Source organism: Rana temporaria, chromosome 4 (genome assembly GCF_905171775.1).
Source record: "Rana temporaria chromosome 4, aRanTem1.1, whole genome shotgun sequence".
Classification (NCBI taxonomy): domain Eukaryota; kingdom Metazoa; phylum Chordata; class Amphibia; order Anura; family Ranidae; genus Rana; species Rana temporaria.
The window spans coordinates 418286510-418301941 of record NC_053492.1 but is presented as its reverse complement, the minus strand read 5'-3'; the positions used below and the strand labels follow the sequence as shown (position 1 = coordinate 418301941).

Sequence of the window (15432 nt, the reverse complement as noted above, 5' to 3'; positions counted from 1 at the left end):
ACAGTGTAAAAGGCAATGTGAGATATTATAAAAAAAAATTATAAAAGAACACAAAAAGTTAATAAGTGGATGTAAATTTCTAAAAACGTCAATGTTATTTGTAGCCCTGATAAAGGAGGATCAGTAGAGCCCCCAAAACATGTTGGCTTTTGTTTTTACTCTCATGACAAATGTACTACTGGACATCCAATATCTGGGCAATCAACATATTTAAATATCTACCAAAATTCCGATCCACCAAGATATCTTCATTTGGATCACAAGGATGGCTGACCAACATTATGATTTATTTATTTTTTCAGCAGAAAAGACCATTTATATGTACAATATATGTTTCTGATATGTTTTAAGTTAACATTTAACTTAAAAATATCATGTCTTTACCGATTAAAGATCATAAAAAGATATCCAAGTCCACATTCACACCTGCAAATGTACCTGACAGCATTTACATGAGAGAATCCCAGCAGGTTATCCCGCGGGCTAGCTGTGGGAGGCAGCCCCATTGAAAGCAATGGGAGGCTGCCATCTTCCACAGCGAATCAGGGCCGCTCACAGGTCATTGCTAAGCAGCAATCATGTAGGAGTGGTCGCTCCTAGACTCAGACAGTCTACATCCAGGGCCAATCACTTGCAGGTAATCTCAGCATAGGGATTACATGTGAATGGCCCCAATTCACTGTAGGAGCCTCTCATTGCTTTGAATAGGTCTGCTACCTACAGCTAATTGCTGGGAACACCCCCCCCCCCCAAGTTTATCACATGTAAGGGCTGTCAGGCCCATTTACAGGTGTGAATGTAGCCTAACGCTTTAAATAATTTTTGTTTTCATTTTGGATAGCCTAGGAAATATTTAAAAAAAATTTTTTTTTTGTAGACACAACAGGAAATGAGAGGAAATCTTCTTTTTGTGTGATAACTTTTCTCTGAGACAGTTGTCATCATAAGAAGTGTCCCCACTAGAAGATTTCCCCACTAGACCTGTTCTAGTAAAAACTCAGAGCTTGGGATATTCTCGCACCAGTTGTGGTGACAAGGTCATGCTTGTATTGTATAGCACAGACAGCCTAAAGTGGATGTTAACCCTCCATACACCCAATGAAGTGAACAGCCTCAGATGATACACTGAGATGAAACAAATCTCCCTACATAGGTTTTACATCCATATCTGATGTCTTCACATTTATATACTGTTTAGAAAGTTGAGATCATGTTAGGAAATTTTCTCTTCCTGGTAACCACAGAGTGTGATGTCTGGGCATACAACCAAGATAGCTAAAATTGCTGATTGGATGAAAGGCACACACCCCCTCTCCCCATAGGCAGAGACTCTCAGAGGGGTTTTGTAATAGGACCAGCTCCCTGCTAATCTATTTATAGCAACCTCCCCAGACAGAAATTGCAGGCTGCTTTTATCTGATGTGTCCGAGAATTTGTGAGGAATTATCAGGCTGATAACAGAGGAACGGGACAGGAAAGAGCTACAGGACTTAGCTCTTTGAAGAGAGATAACAAAACACTGCAGATATATGTGCCCAGCAAAAGAAAATGTTACCACTATTCTACAGTAAAGGCAAGGTTTCATACAATGCCAGCCTTGGGACAGACTTGCCTTTATAGTGAGGGGGATCTGTCAGGGTTGGTTGGGGTTTATTCTGACCATAAATGTGACTCTTTGGTTTGACGAATTAGGTCAGCCCACGATTAGATGAGATGGTTGCTTTTTGCAGAACAGAGCTCACAAATACAGGGCCCCTACATTCACATGGTGTATGACAGGTTATCTAATGTCTCCTTTCTATTCAGTTATATTATTACTAACGCCTCTAGACAAAGCTACACGTGTGACATGTTTATACATTGATTAATATCACTTCTAACTTTAGATATCAAGGATTACAAACGGCGTCACGGGAGGATAACCCAGAGCAATACACCAACAGTTCCTCTGCACAGTGAGTACTGACGCTATACTCTACTGGTTTTACAAATGTAATCAGCTTATTTTTTGCCTTCCCTGGTTCCTGCTTTTCCCCTTGTCAACAGACTAATATTTTTTTAAAATAAAACCTTTCATTTTCTGTTTTCATTACATACCTTATTTTACATCCACTGATGGCATCACTAGGACTCTGTGCCTTTCCATGCAATGCAAGTAGATCATGGCTGGTGGAGGGGGTCAGTAGGGTGCAGTACACGACTTCCTGAAAACATCACAGTGCCCGGCCTTAGTACTCCTCCTCTCATTGGCCCTGATACAAGCATATTCAGATTCAGAATACCTTATTAAGTAACATTCAACAAAGACAACACAAGATCACAATAACAAGCGGAACAAGACACAATAACACAATAAAATAATATACCGTTTTTCTAGGAACTCCCACTCTTCCAGACTGACATCCACCAGACTTTTTGGTATTTATGTAACTCCTCCCAAGAGCCAGCCCACTGCTTGCATCAGAGCTAAGGGGTCTTGAGAGGAGTACTGAGACAGGGTGCATTCAGGGCCGCTGACCCGCACGTGCACAACTGTTACATTGACCACTGCAAGACCGCCGGTATTTTTTTTTTGTTTAACAGGCGATTCTCTTGAAAGCAATTAGATTAGCAGAAGAAGCAGAAGGGTTGTTAAATAAAAAGTGATTTGTCGGGGTTGGGTCGGGTTTATCCTGGCTCTGGTGGGATTTCATTTGACACTTTAGTCTCACATTGGTATGTGTATTTGTGGTTATAACACATTTATAAAATTGCTATTTACGGTAAATTCCATAGTAGTTTCCTCTCTAAATGCAGTGTGGGAGGTGTTATGGGGAAAGGCCAAAGTCCACAATCATATGATTTCTTGTTTTATACCGCAGCTGCTAATCCATTCATTCATTTCTCACTGATAGTGAGATTGTCTTTTAACCCTTTCACCCCATCCTACACCTCTGATCTCCAGCTGTGTGTATTTGAACTGTATATTAACCTCCCCTAACCTGCACCACTACATCTCCATTATGTCACTGTATATGACCTGTATATTGATCCTATCACATTCTCCTCCCTCTGTGTATAACCTGTACAATATTGTATCTAGTGCCTCATTACCAAGCTCTATGGGTTAACCAATAAAACACCAGCATGTTTTTGCATTTCCCCAAAAAATAAAATCATGTAAAAATAAAAGCTACATGTGTATATTTAAAAATTGATAAAGATCACTTCTGGCTTTAGATATCAAGGATCACAAGCACCACAAACAGTGTCACTGGAGGACAACCAAGCACCATACCCAAACAATACCTCAACTCCGTGAGTACATGGACTCTTGTTGTTTTTGTAATCATAGGTTTGGTTTATTTGCTAATAACCACCAGTGGCTTATACTTAATAACACCTTTATAAAGTAAGGAAGGTAAGTGGGGACATAATTAGGTCCCAGAATGTTGTGCTGGTTTCATGTCTTAGTGGAACAAAGGCCCCCACATGCCCCACTGGCATCGCCCATCGTCTCTGTAGACGTACATGTCCCAGAATATTACACTACAGATCCCAGTATGCCTCACTGGCATAGAGCATGTCTCTGTAGATCTACATGTACCAGAATACTACACTACAGATCCCAGCATGTGTACCATAGGCTTCCCACTGACCATGTACTGTAATACTGATTCATAGCTTACCTTCTTTGCCTTGTGTATAGTGGTATCTAAGTTTCTGGTGCTAATGTTGTTAATTATGCTCATATGTAAGACACATACAGTATCTTTTGAGATTCTGCAAATATAAGGTCTAGGGAGCCAAGAAAAACAGTTTTACTTACCCGATCCTCCACTTCCAGCCTCTTCTCCTAGGTACTTTGACATCATCAAGTACAATTCAGGGTCCATAGCCTGAGGAACAGTTCACTGTTAGAGCATAGGGAGGCACCAGCTGCTGGGGGGAGTGGGAATAAGGTAATTAAAAGTGCTTTTCCAGTATCCTAGAACTAAATGACTTACTTGGCTCTTGCAGTGTGGGGGTAGCCAACTGCAATGGATGATTTTCCTTTTTATGGAGATAGGTTTGAATGGAGTCTAATCATTACATAGTGTTTTTTAAGAGGGGGTGATGCGGCACCTTGGGGTGTCGTTTCAGTTCTCCAAGGGTACCAAAAACGTAGTTTGCCCTGGATCAATGCGTGACTTTCAATGCAGGGAGTAGGCCGGCCACCAGCACCATAACAACATTAGTCAGTTACACAAGTACTGTATATACAAGGTAACATTTTGGCTTTGGATATACATTTAGATAGATAATTTCTTCAATTATTTATATTTTGATTTGATGCAAGTTATGAAATTCTGAAAATACCAAGAATCTTTAAACAAAACAAAATACATTGCCATTCATCATAGTATAAATGTATTTTCTCCATGCGTTGTTTGCTAATGAAAAGGCACCACTTTGCTCATCATGGTATAATACCAAGATTTGTGTTTTTGTTTTATAGATACCAGAGCATAAAAGCACCACAAAAAGTCATTGATGATGCTCTCTTTGAGAACAATGCATTGTTAAGGTAAGTCAATGTTTGATGGTTTCAAGTTTAATGAACAAAAAAGTTAATGCTGAACTCCAGGCACAAAAACTCATTAAAAAACATTCCACAATAACCACAAAATCTATAAATCCACTTTGTGAACTCTAAATGCCTTTGCAAACCCAATTACCACCGTATAAAAGTAGCAGTGACACCTTTCAAAGAGCAAAGCTGTGGGAGACCCCACCCACTACAGGCTGTCTGAAGAAAACTACAGGAAGGGGCGGAGACAAGACCAGTCACCATGCACAAGGAGAGAGAGAAGCAGTGACTGGTCTTTATTACAGGAAACTGCTGCACAGAGGCAAAGTTTCATATTGGATTATTGCACACATGTGGATGAAATATACAGAGCACACCAAGATTCAAGAAAACATATGGTTTTTGTATTCATACAATATTTGCTTATCCTGGAGTTCAGCTTTCAAACATTGGAAGCTGACTACACGAGTCTCAGTCTAATTGCACAATCTCCTGTAGGCCTCATTTACACTTGCTCTTGGGCGGATGTAAAACATGTTGTTGGGCTGTGTTTGTACCGCCCCCTGTGGGCAGGACTTACTGCTCCCAAGTAGGGACCCAGACAGAGCGCTAAAGGCGGGCTGAGGCTGTCATTTACCAAACGGTTTGCGTTAAGGCAGCATTATAACTTAAAAGCGATACTTCTCCAACAGAACATAATTAATAATAATAATTTGCAACCCAACTTATGTACTCTTTACATTATTCACTACGGACATCAGTTCCTCATTACACTCTATGTACTATGGATAACAGTTCATCAATGTGCTCCATAACTCTTCTCTCACTTTAGTTGTGCAGCATTTCTGAGCTCAGTAACCCGTCACCTCACTTCCAGTGACATTGATTTGTATGTTTCACTTGAATACTAGGTATTCATACTAGGTATGAATACTACTACTCCTGTGCATAACCCATGCTTACACTTCTCCTGAGGTCTCATTCCATCTTCCGTGACTCCCAAGGTGGATCCCTAGGACACCTCGTGCCACAATGTTGGACCCAGTATTGGGATTTCATACACTAGGGAAGGAGCGTAAGCACAAAGGGTCCTTCACTACCAGGGCCTCTGTCACTTTTGCCAAGTCGCACCGCTTCCCAATGGGCTGGCTGCTTATGCACTTGACACTAGTACTGTAGTCATTAGCAATGGTAATATAGCTTTATCTGAATAGCTTCACTGCATGAAAGACAATTGTACTGCAGCTTCTCTAACTTGTCTTGTTCCCTTATTAATCCCTGTTCTTGTTATATGCCATACATGCATTACACCCCTCCATGATTGTCCTCAAGTAACTTCAGACCAGGCCAAGTTGACTAAAAATAAACATTCTTTACTAAAGTTGTTAAAAAACAAATTAACAGTTCCCCAAAGATGTCTTCAATAAACATTTCTTTACATAATCTTTTAGGTGCCCTTTAATTGTTCTCCTGGTGTCCCTAATTGCCCGTGAGGTAGTCATCCCTTATAAAGGCACAAAAGTCCTTAAGTCCATTTAGCAGTGGCATAGTTCCATATCCCTGGAACCCCGACTGGACTCCCACAGGAGGTGGTTAAATGCAAGAAGTAGTTCACATCCTTGGCAGCATTCAGTTCCTTAAATGGGGAGACCTGGACCCTGTAAAAAGTCGGTTTCCACCAGTGGCACAAGTGACAAGGTGACAACATAGGAACCCAACTGGGAGATGGTTGTTAACCCATAACCATAAACAGGGCTTTTTTTCAGGGGGAACTTGGGGGAACTCAGTTCCACCACCTCTGGCTCAGACCCTTTGGTGCCTGCTCACCACAATCACCTGTAAACACAGAATTCTGGTTTCTGTGTTTACAAGTGACAGCTCTGCACTCTGTGTGTAACCCCCTGAACTCTGCATTCTGTATGTAATGCAATCCTGGTATTTAATGCCCCTTTAAGACCCTTCTACTGTTTGTGAAATCTGAACGGGGTCATGGTTGAGTTCCTGCACCTATTTTCTGAGAAAAAAAGCTCTGACCATAAATGCCTGAACAAGGACCTGTGTGGTGGGATCACCTGAGATTCCTTTATAGAAAGATGCAGATTAAAGAAGATTGAAATGACATGAGATTTTAGATTGGGTTTACATCTACTGTACAGTAATGTGGATACTGACAGACTCAACAGCTACTTGTACCTTTTTCTTGTGTGTAAACTGCTGCATGCCTAGGCATTATTTTCTTGGCAAAGGATTCCTTTAAAAACACAGCAGTAATGAAAAAAATAAGTCAGTGATAACATCACACATTACAAGTTACCATCATTTCTTCTCTCTGATATTTTGCAGTGACTTTGAATCAAGTCTTTGGGTAAATCGCCAGACTCCTACGGTAAATGGCCACTTGTCTTCCTAATTGCTTTTATCAATATCTGTCACATGTTACAATGTATACATAACATTTCCTTCTGCAGCATTCATTTTTCTTGTGTAAATCTTGCAAGGCTCCTCTCTGGTACAGCACATCACCAATACAGTGATGTACAGTCTTGGGAAAGCAGGCTGCCCTACCTAAAGATCATCATTGAATACTTATACAATGGTGATCTTTAGGCAAGGCAATGAATAAATGCTCAGCCATGGTCCCTCCCTGTACAACACATGGCCAAGGGTCTCTCTTGAAGTGGTCCTTTCAGGCCTGCATGAACTCATTCTTGATGTGTCACAATATACAGCAACAATATAATATTTCAATACAGCTCCACCTTTTATCATTGGAAAGCTATTCTTGAGCTAGAGACCTCGTACACACGACCGTTTTCCTCTACAGAATCCATCAAGAAACTTGGTGGCAGAGCTTTTTTGCTGAGGAAAACGGTTGTGTGTATGTTTTTCGTCGAGAAAACTGTCGTGGAACTGGACGAGAAAAAAAGAGAACTTGAGAAATTGAGACTCGTCAGGAGTCTCAATTTCCTCGTCGTGTTCCTCGTCTGGCTGGTTTACGATGAGAAACACATTCGTGTGTATGCTTAGAAACCCGCGCATGCTCAGAATAAAGTATGAGACGGGAGCGCACCTTCGGTAAAAGTAGCGTTTGTAATAGAGATAGCACATTCGTCACGCTGTAACAGACTTAAAAGCGTGAATCGTCTCTCACCAAACTTTTACGTAACACGCAGTAACATGAGATTAGCAAAAGCAGCCCCGAGGGTGGCACCAGTGGAATCAAACTTCCCCTTTATAGTGCCGTTGTACGTGTTGTACGTCACCGCGTTTGAGAACGACAAGATTTTGTCTTGACAGTGTGTACGCAAAGAAAGCTTGTCAAGATTCTTGACAAGCCTAACAAGGAACTCGTCGAGGAAAACGAAGTTTCATTTGAGACGAGTTCCTCGGTCGTGTGTACGAGGCCTTAGTGTCTTTGCCTAGGTTAGGAGAGGAATGGTTATGGCAGGAGCTCATGTAGTACCAGGAACTGCATGCCAAATTCATATAGAACATGGAAAGAAAAAGTAAAAAAGACAGATTTTTAGGTCTCATGCACACTGGGTGGTTTCCCAGCTCTTCTGAATGCATTTTCTCATGACAGGTGAAAATCAGCATTAAAAAAGGCAACTAAAGTCATGTAGGCTTGTTCAGGCAGCATCAAACGTTTGGGTGTTCATAAATTTTATTGGTTAAAAAATATTAATTTGGTCTGACCATTGAAATTAATGAATGCTCAAGCCCAAACGGCGCAATTAGACACATTTGAAAGTGTTTAGGCACGTTTGGTGGTTTCTTCTGCCGAAACGCTCCTCTTCTGAGTGCGCAATGAGGTTTTTTTTTCTGTTCCTAAATGCCTGTAAGTGCCTATGTGTGTAGGGACACATAGGGATTGATTTACTAAAACTGGGGTGTGCAAGATCCGGTGCAGCTCTGCGTAGAAACCAATCAGCTTCCATGTTTTTTGTCAAAGCTTAATTGAACAAGCTGAAATTAGAAGCTGATTGGCTACCATGCACAGCTGCACCAGATTTTGCACTTCCCACTTTTAGTAAATAAATCCCATAGGCAATAATTGGAGGAAAGTTTAGAGGCATTAAAAAAAATAATAATAATAATAATAATTAAACTCCCTAAAAGGTAGTGTTTTGACACTAATGAGGCCTAATGCCTCAGGGGCAAGCACCAGGACTGCCAGAAAGTTTTAGCAGGGGAGAAGGTAACACCAATGCAGGGTTCAGTCACACAAAAATAGTGATCTGGCCATGAAATATCTACTGGGACCCAAATTGCAGGGAAATTTTTGGGTGGATGTGGCCTAAGTCATACACTATCCTGATAACAGAGTGTAATGGAACTATGTATTCTGCCGGGACATTTATAATCATTATGCAGTGAGGCATACCAAGGGTTAATTGTAGAGTGACTTTTGGGCACAGATTGAGCCAGGAGATGGGGTGGCAAGTGAATCCTAATCCATGTTTGCAGGATGTCTGGAGATGTCACAAGTTGTTGGCTATTCAATGTGGGGACACATTCTTTTGAAAGGTGTTAGTTGCATAGACTCCTAGAGATTTCATTGTCCTTGTGTAAAGGTGTTATGTATGCTAAATACTGTTTATGTGTGGAATGAACTTATCGGAGACAGAACGTCTGTTGTGGATTGGAAGGAGATCATTGTGTTTGAGTTCTGGTAATGAAGAAATGTTTATAATTAGCTCAAAGAAGGTGATTGAAGATTCCCCATGGTGTGATGTGTGGGTGGGGACAGTTTGATTGTTCATGTGCCTTGAATACTGTATAAAATCTCAGAGTGAACCATTAAAAATCAGTCCTGCTTGACCCTGCACAACGTAGCCTCGTCTCGTTCTTGGAAGGGTGTTCGATGGGATATACCGGCGGTACCTGCATATCGCAGCTTGCCAGGGAAAAGGACTTCTCCAACGGCTGATACCCTCTCACTACCTGGGTAGCCGTTACATTGGTTGGCAGCAGTGGGATGGTCCTTTTATCCAAAGAGCAAGTTCTGAATGGAGTCACAGTACGCCAGGCTGAAAAGATCCACACTAAAAGATTTATTAGAGAGTAGTGGTAGGAGCGCCAGCAACAGACCACGGAGGGAGCTGATAGCTGACCTGCTGGAGCTGGACGAAATGGATGGATCCATGGAAGGAACGGAGCCCCTTGCACCGGTCAGCGAGGAAGATGTAATTACTGGGATTGTACAGCGGAGATTATCCTTGTATCCAGAAACGTCCATGGAACTAATAAACCAGCTGTTCCGGGAAGCAAGGGAGGAGATACAAACGAAGAGGGGACAAGAACTGGAACTGGTAAGAGCTAGACAGCCCATTACACATGCAGTTCCTACTCCCCCACCCGCGGCTACAGGAAAGAAAATACCGTTCACTGCATTTAAAGCTTTTGTAGAAAGTGAGGAGGAAATCGATGGATATTTGGCGGACTTTGAGAGGCAGTGCTCACTACACCAGGTACCACCAGACCAATGGGTCACTATTGTGTCGGGGAAATTGTCGGGCAAAGCCAATGAAGCCTTTCGGGCTCTCGCTCCAGAGCATATTTTACAATATCAGCAAGTTAAAAAGGCGCTGCTAACCCGATACGCTGTAACTCCAGAAGCCTACCGCCGTCGCTTCCGGGAGTCCAAGAAGGGGGCTGTGGACTCCCACATGGAATGGGCCAACCAGTTACAAAGGGTGGCATCCCTTTGGGTCCAAGGGTGCAAGGCCAACACCGGGGAGGAAGTATTGCAGCTGTTCCTAATGGAACATTTCTTCCAAGACCTGGCCGCAGACATACAAGACTGGGTACGAGATCGCCGTCCCGCTAACTTAAACGAGGCGGCTCGGCTAGCAGATGAGTACGCGGAAACAAGGAAAGTAAGCCAGGGTACTACAAGGCTGGCTCATGAGGTAGAACCGCGTACTCCAACCATCACCCCACGCCCAGAGTTTCGGGCTCCAGTCCCACCAGGACCACCACGCCCTCAGGGGCCTAACAACTACCCCCGGGATTCGTCGAGGGTGACGTGCCATCACTGCAGCAACACGGGACATATTGCTCGTTATTGCCCTCTGAGAGCTACAACTACCAACTGGAGATGGACAACACCCAACACAGAGGTCACTCCATCACGTCCCTCTGCGGCCCACTGCCTAGAGACCGAGGGGGGCCCTGAGGAATGTCTGGGAATTTTGTATGAGGCAGACCCAATACAAGCTGCCTCTCCGGATAACCGTCAGCATCACCGTCAGGAGGTACGGGTGAATGGACAAGTAGCACAAGGCCTAAGAGACACTGGGACTACAATCACGTTGATTCAAAAACATCTGGTAAAGCCAGAGAACGTGTCCACTCGCACAGTTGCCGTCCGGGTCGCAGGGGGTGCTGTATTTCGCGTACCCACCGCCCGGGTGCACTTAGACTGGGGAGCCGGGTCAGGAAAGACCACAGTTGGTATCATGGACAACCTACCTGCTGAGGTTGTGCTGGGCAACGACATTGGCCCTCTGACTTCGGCTTATTTACCTACACCTGCTGCTGCTTGTCCCGTGACCACCCGAGTTGCTGGAATCAACTTGCTTGCTGCTGAGACCCGGGTAAGACTACCTTCCCCGACATGTACTGTAGATCCGGCACAATATCACAGTCTAAAATGGGAATGTGACAAGTTGGCCAGTGAAAAATCAGAGATGCAACGACACTATGTCATGTATTATGAGATGTCCCGTGGCTTGAACATTGAAATACACAAACAGGCGGAAATTGTCAAAAGAATAAATGGGATTTGCATCCAGGTGGTGCCGTATCTGTCCCAAGAGCATCAGCAACAGGTTTTGGGAGCCATTGAGAGAGCAAAGCAAGTGACTGTTCCAGAACTGAATTCCATTATTCACCTTCACCACCAGCTACCGACCTGGTAAGCCAATGGGAAGGCCGACGGACTGTCCAGGCAAACGGAACTTTTACCCTAACAGCAGACCGGACATCCCCAAGTTGACCCGAAAAGGATCAATCCGGGTCTGCCGGAGTGTTCCACAAAAGGGGAGTAGTGTAATGGAACTATGTATTCTGCCGGGACATTTATAATCATCATGCAGTGAGGCATACCAAGGGTTAATTGTAGAGTGACTTTTGGGCACAGATTGAGCCAGGAGATGGGGTGGCAAGTGAATCCTAATCCATGTTTGCAGGATGTCTGGAGATGTCACAAGTTGTTGGCTATTCAATGTGGGGACACATTCTTTTGAAAGGTGTTAATTGCATAGACTCCTAGAGATTTCATTGTCCTTGTGTAAAGGTGTTATGTATGCTAAATACTGTTTATGTGTGGAATGAACTTATCGGAGACAGAACGTCTGTTGTGGATTGGAAGGAGATCATTGTTTTTGAGTTCTGGTAATGAAGAAATGTTTATAATTAGCTCAAAGAAGGTGATTGAAGCTTCCCCACGGTGTGATGTGTGGGTGGGGACAGTTTGATTGTTTATGTGCCTTGAATACTGTATAAAATCTCAGAGTGAACCATTAAAAATCAGTCCTGCTTGACTCTGCACAACGTAGCCTCGTCTCGTTCTTGGAAAGGTGTTCGATGGGATATACCGGCGGTACCTGCATATCGCAGCTTGCCAGGGAAAAGGACTTCTCCAACGGCTGATACCCTCTCACTACCTGGGTAGCCGTTACACAGAGCCATCACTAATATTCATACAAGATACAGTCACAGGTAAATAAAGATTGACTTACCAACTTTATATTTAAAAATGAGGGTCCAGCTGACTTAAAATCTAGAAATACTAAGGGCTTAATTTAAGCTGGAGAGTGCAAAATCTGGTGCAGATATGCATAGAAACCAATCAGCTTCCAGGTTTTTTTTTTTGGTCATAGCTTAATTAAATAAGCTAAAGTTAGAAGCTGATTGGCTCAAATGCACAGCTACACCAGATTTTGCACTCTCCAGTTTTTGTTAATCAACCTAAGTGAAGGCTGAAACTCATAACAAGACCAAGTTCAAATGTGAAAAGGTACAGATCCAAGGGAAATTGGATAGAGACAGGTAGAACATCAAAATCCTCTGTGCAGTAGGGGTGTTGAAGTCGGTTCAGTAAGGTACTCAGCCCCAGGTCACATTAATAAGTTACCTGTTATCAGCCTCTCGCAGTCCCTATAATAAAGCAGGGCTGGAAGAAAAGAGATACACATGACCGGTTTTCTTGGCAAAAACCAGCAAGAAAACTGCTGGCAGAGCTTTCTTGCCGAGAAAACCGTTCGTGTGTACGAGGCTTTCAGGTTTCTTGTCGAGAAATCTGGCCAGAATCTCGACGAGAAAAATAGAGAACCTGCGCTCTATTTTCTCGTCGAGATTCTTGTTGGCCTGTTTCCCGACGAGAAACCAGAGAGTGTGTATACTTACCTGTCGTCCTGGAAACCCTCGCATGCTTGAAATGACTTTGATGCATGCGCGGTAGCTTCCACGGCATAGGTAGGGTGAAGCAAGGTGGCGGCGACGGCATCGAATGTGACGAGCGCATGCTCGTCGTATGCGGTGACGTCACCGCGTTCTTGCCTTTCAAGAGAACCGCCGTTCTTTTGAAAGGTCAGTGTGTACACTCGGGCGGCAAGAGATTCTTGCCAAGAATCTCGTCGGGAAAAACAACGTTTTTTTCCTGATGAGATTCTTGCCCGTGTGTACTAGGCCTATTAGTTCAGGTGCTGACAAGGTTTATGCTGGTAGAGAGCAGAATGACAGAGAGATGAGTTCATCATTGTGCTGCTTCTTTCACTGTCCAGTCACTGGCTTAGGTGGAAATGGGATGAATGACACTGGCCATCAATCTACATCTAGTGGCAGGGGAAATATCTAAATTGAAAGTTAAGACTGAAGGGCTATTCATTTTTATCTTTCTTTGCTACTTCTTTATGTATGTCCCCACATCTGTTCTACTTAGACACCTTGCACAGGAGCGATCCGATCAGGTCCACCTGCTGGTTGTTTGGTGGAACTGATCAGAAGCTTTATGCAAGTCTATGGTGGATATAAATGGACGCCTGGTCCAGATCTGGAAAAAAATGGAAAAGGTCTGCTTCCCTTATACATTTCTTCTGCCCTAATTGTAACAGATCATAGGTAGTCTGTAAACCAGGGGTCTCAAACTCAAATTACCTGAGGGCCACAAGACAAGTTTTCATATGCCATGGGGGGCCGCATGCAAACTTTCAAACTTCAAAAACAACAGTACTGGTGTCAGCGAACACATTATTAACCCCCAGCACTGGTGTCAGCGAGCGCATTATTACCACCAGCACTGGTGTAAGTCAGGGTTTGACAAATTTGCTTGGAATCTAGGAGCCAGCTAAAAAAGTTAGGTGCCAGAAAACGCACCCCGTCCCGACGAGCTTGCGCGCAGAAGCATACACATACGTGAGCAGCGCCCGCATATGTAAACGGTGTTCAAACCACACATGTGAGGTATCGCCGCGATTGGTAGAGTGAGAGCAATAATTCTAGCTCCTCTGTAACTTAAAACATGCAACATGTAGATTTTTTTAAACGTCGCCTATGAAGATTTTAAAGGGTAAAAAAGTTTGTCGGCATTCCACAAGCGGACACAATTTTGAAGCGTGACATGTTGGGTATGAATTTACTCGGCGTAACATTATCTTTCATAATATTAAAAAAAATGGGGATAACTTTACTGTTGTCTTATTTTTTTATTAAAAAAAGTGTAATTTTTTCCCAAAAAAGTGCGCTTGTAAGACCGCTGCGCAAATACGGCGTAACAGAAAGTATTGCAATGATCGCTATTTTATTCTCTAGGGTGTTAGGATAAAAAATATATATAATGTTTGGGGGTTCTAATTAGAGGGAAGAATATGGCAGTGAAAATAGTGTAAAATGACATTAGAATTGCTGTTTAACTTGTAATGCTTAACTTGTAATACCAACGGCCACCACCAGATGGCGCCAGCTCACATCTGGTGGTAATAACTTGTAATACCAACGGCTCACCACCAGATGGCACCAGCTCAAAAAAAAAATTAAAACATTTTTTTTTTTTTTTTTTTGCTCCCCTCACTTCCACCCAGCCTGAGGGCCATTTATAACTGGTCCGCGGGCCGCAAATGGCCCGCGGGCCGGTACTTTGAGACCACTGCTGTAAACAAACTCAAGTTTTTTTTACATCCATCCAGTTCTACTCCAATTTAGGCAAGGTTCTTTTCATGGATCCCCTGCTGAAAAGACTGGATGGCACCCATGTGAAAGGCGTCTAAAGCCTCATACACACTATCGGACTTCCATCCAACTTTTCAGTGGATTTTGGTCCGAAGGGCGTTGGCCGCGAACTTGTTCTGCTTACACACGGCACAACATTTTCAACATTCACCAAACCACATGGTTTTTCAGCTCTTTACCGCCACCCTTTGGGCAACTTCTGCTATTGTCTGATGTTTAGCATTAGTTCCGAGCATGCGTGTTTGTACTTTGGATTTTAGTTGGAAGAACTTGCGTACACACGATCGGATAATCCGACAGATTTATTTCCCAACAGTTGGTGAGCATGAACAGCTAACTTTTGTTGTTGTTAATTCAGCCAATAATTGTCTGATGGAGCATACACACGGTCGGCTTATCCGACACAACACGTCCGTCAGACAATTATGGCCAGAAAGTTGGATTATGTGTACGAGGCTTTACCTGTGTTTGGAAGAGTAAAGCTATACAACTTTTGTTTGATTTCCTTTAGATCTACCAAAACCATTTAGTGCAAGTGCCAGCCTGATTGCATACAAATTGAAACTGTTAAGGTTTGACCTCATATTATATGGTTTTGAAAAATCTAAAGAAAATTGTATAGTGTGTATCCAGCTTTACTTTATAGAGCT

At 43.0% G+C, this 15432-nt stretch overlaps 1 protein-coding gene across 1 annotated transcript in view; it reads left to right on the top strand.

Annotated features, from left to right (window-relative positions):
• Positions 1 to 15432, top strand: part of LOC120937816 (calpain-13-like) — a 178679-nt gene that overhangs the window by 137911 nt on the left and 25336 nt on the right. Inside the window, exons 14-17 of the mRNA XM_040351314.1 lie at positions 1887 to 1955; positions 3220 to 3297; positions 4478 to 4546; positions 6893 to 6935. Of these exons, the coding sequence (XP_040207248.1) occupies positions 1887 to 1955; positions 3220 to 3297; positions 4478 to 4546; positions 6893 to 6935 (259 nt within the window). The remainder of the gene's footprint in view (positions 1 to 1886; positions 1956 to 3219; positions 3298 to 4477; positions 4547 to 6892; positions 6936 to 15432) is intronic.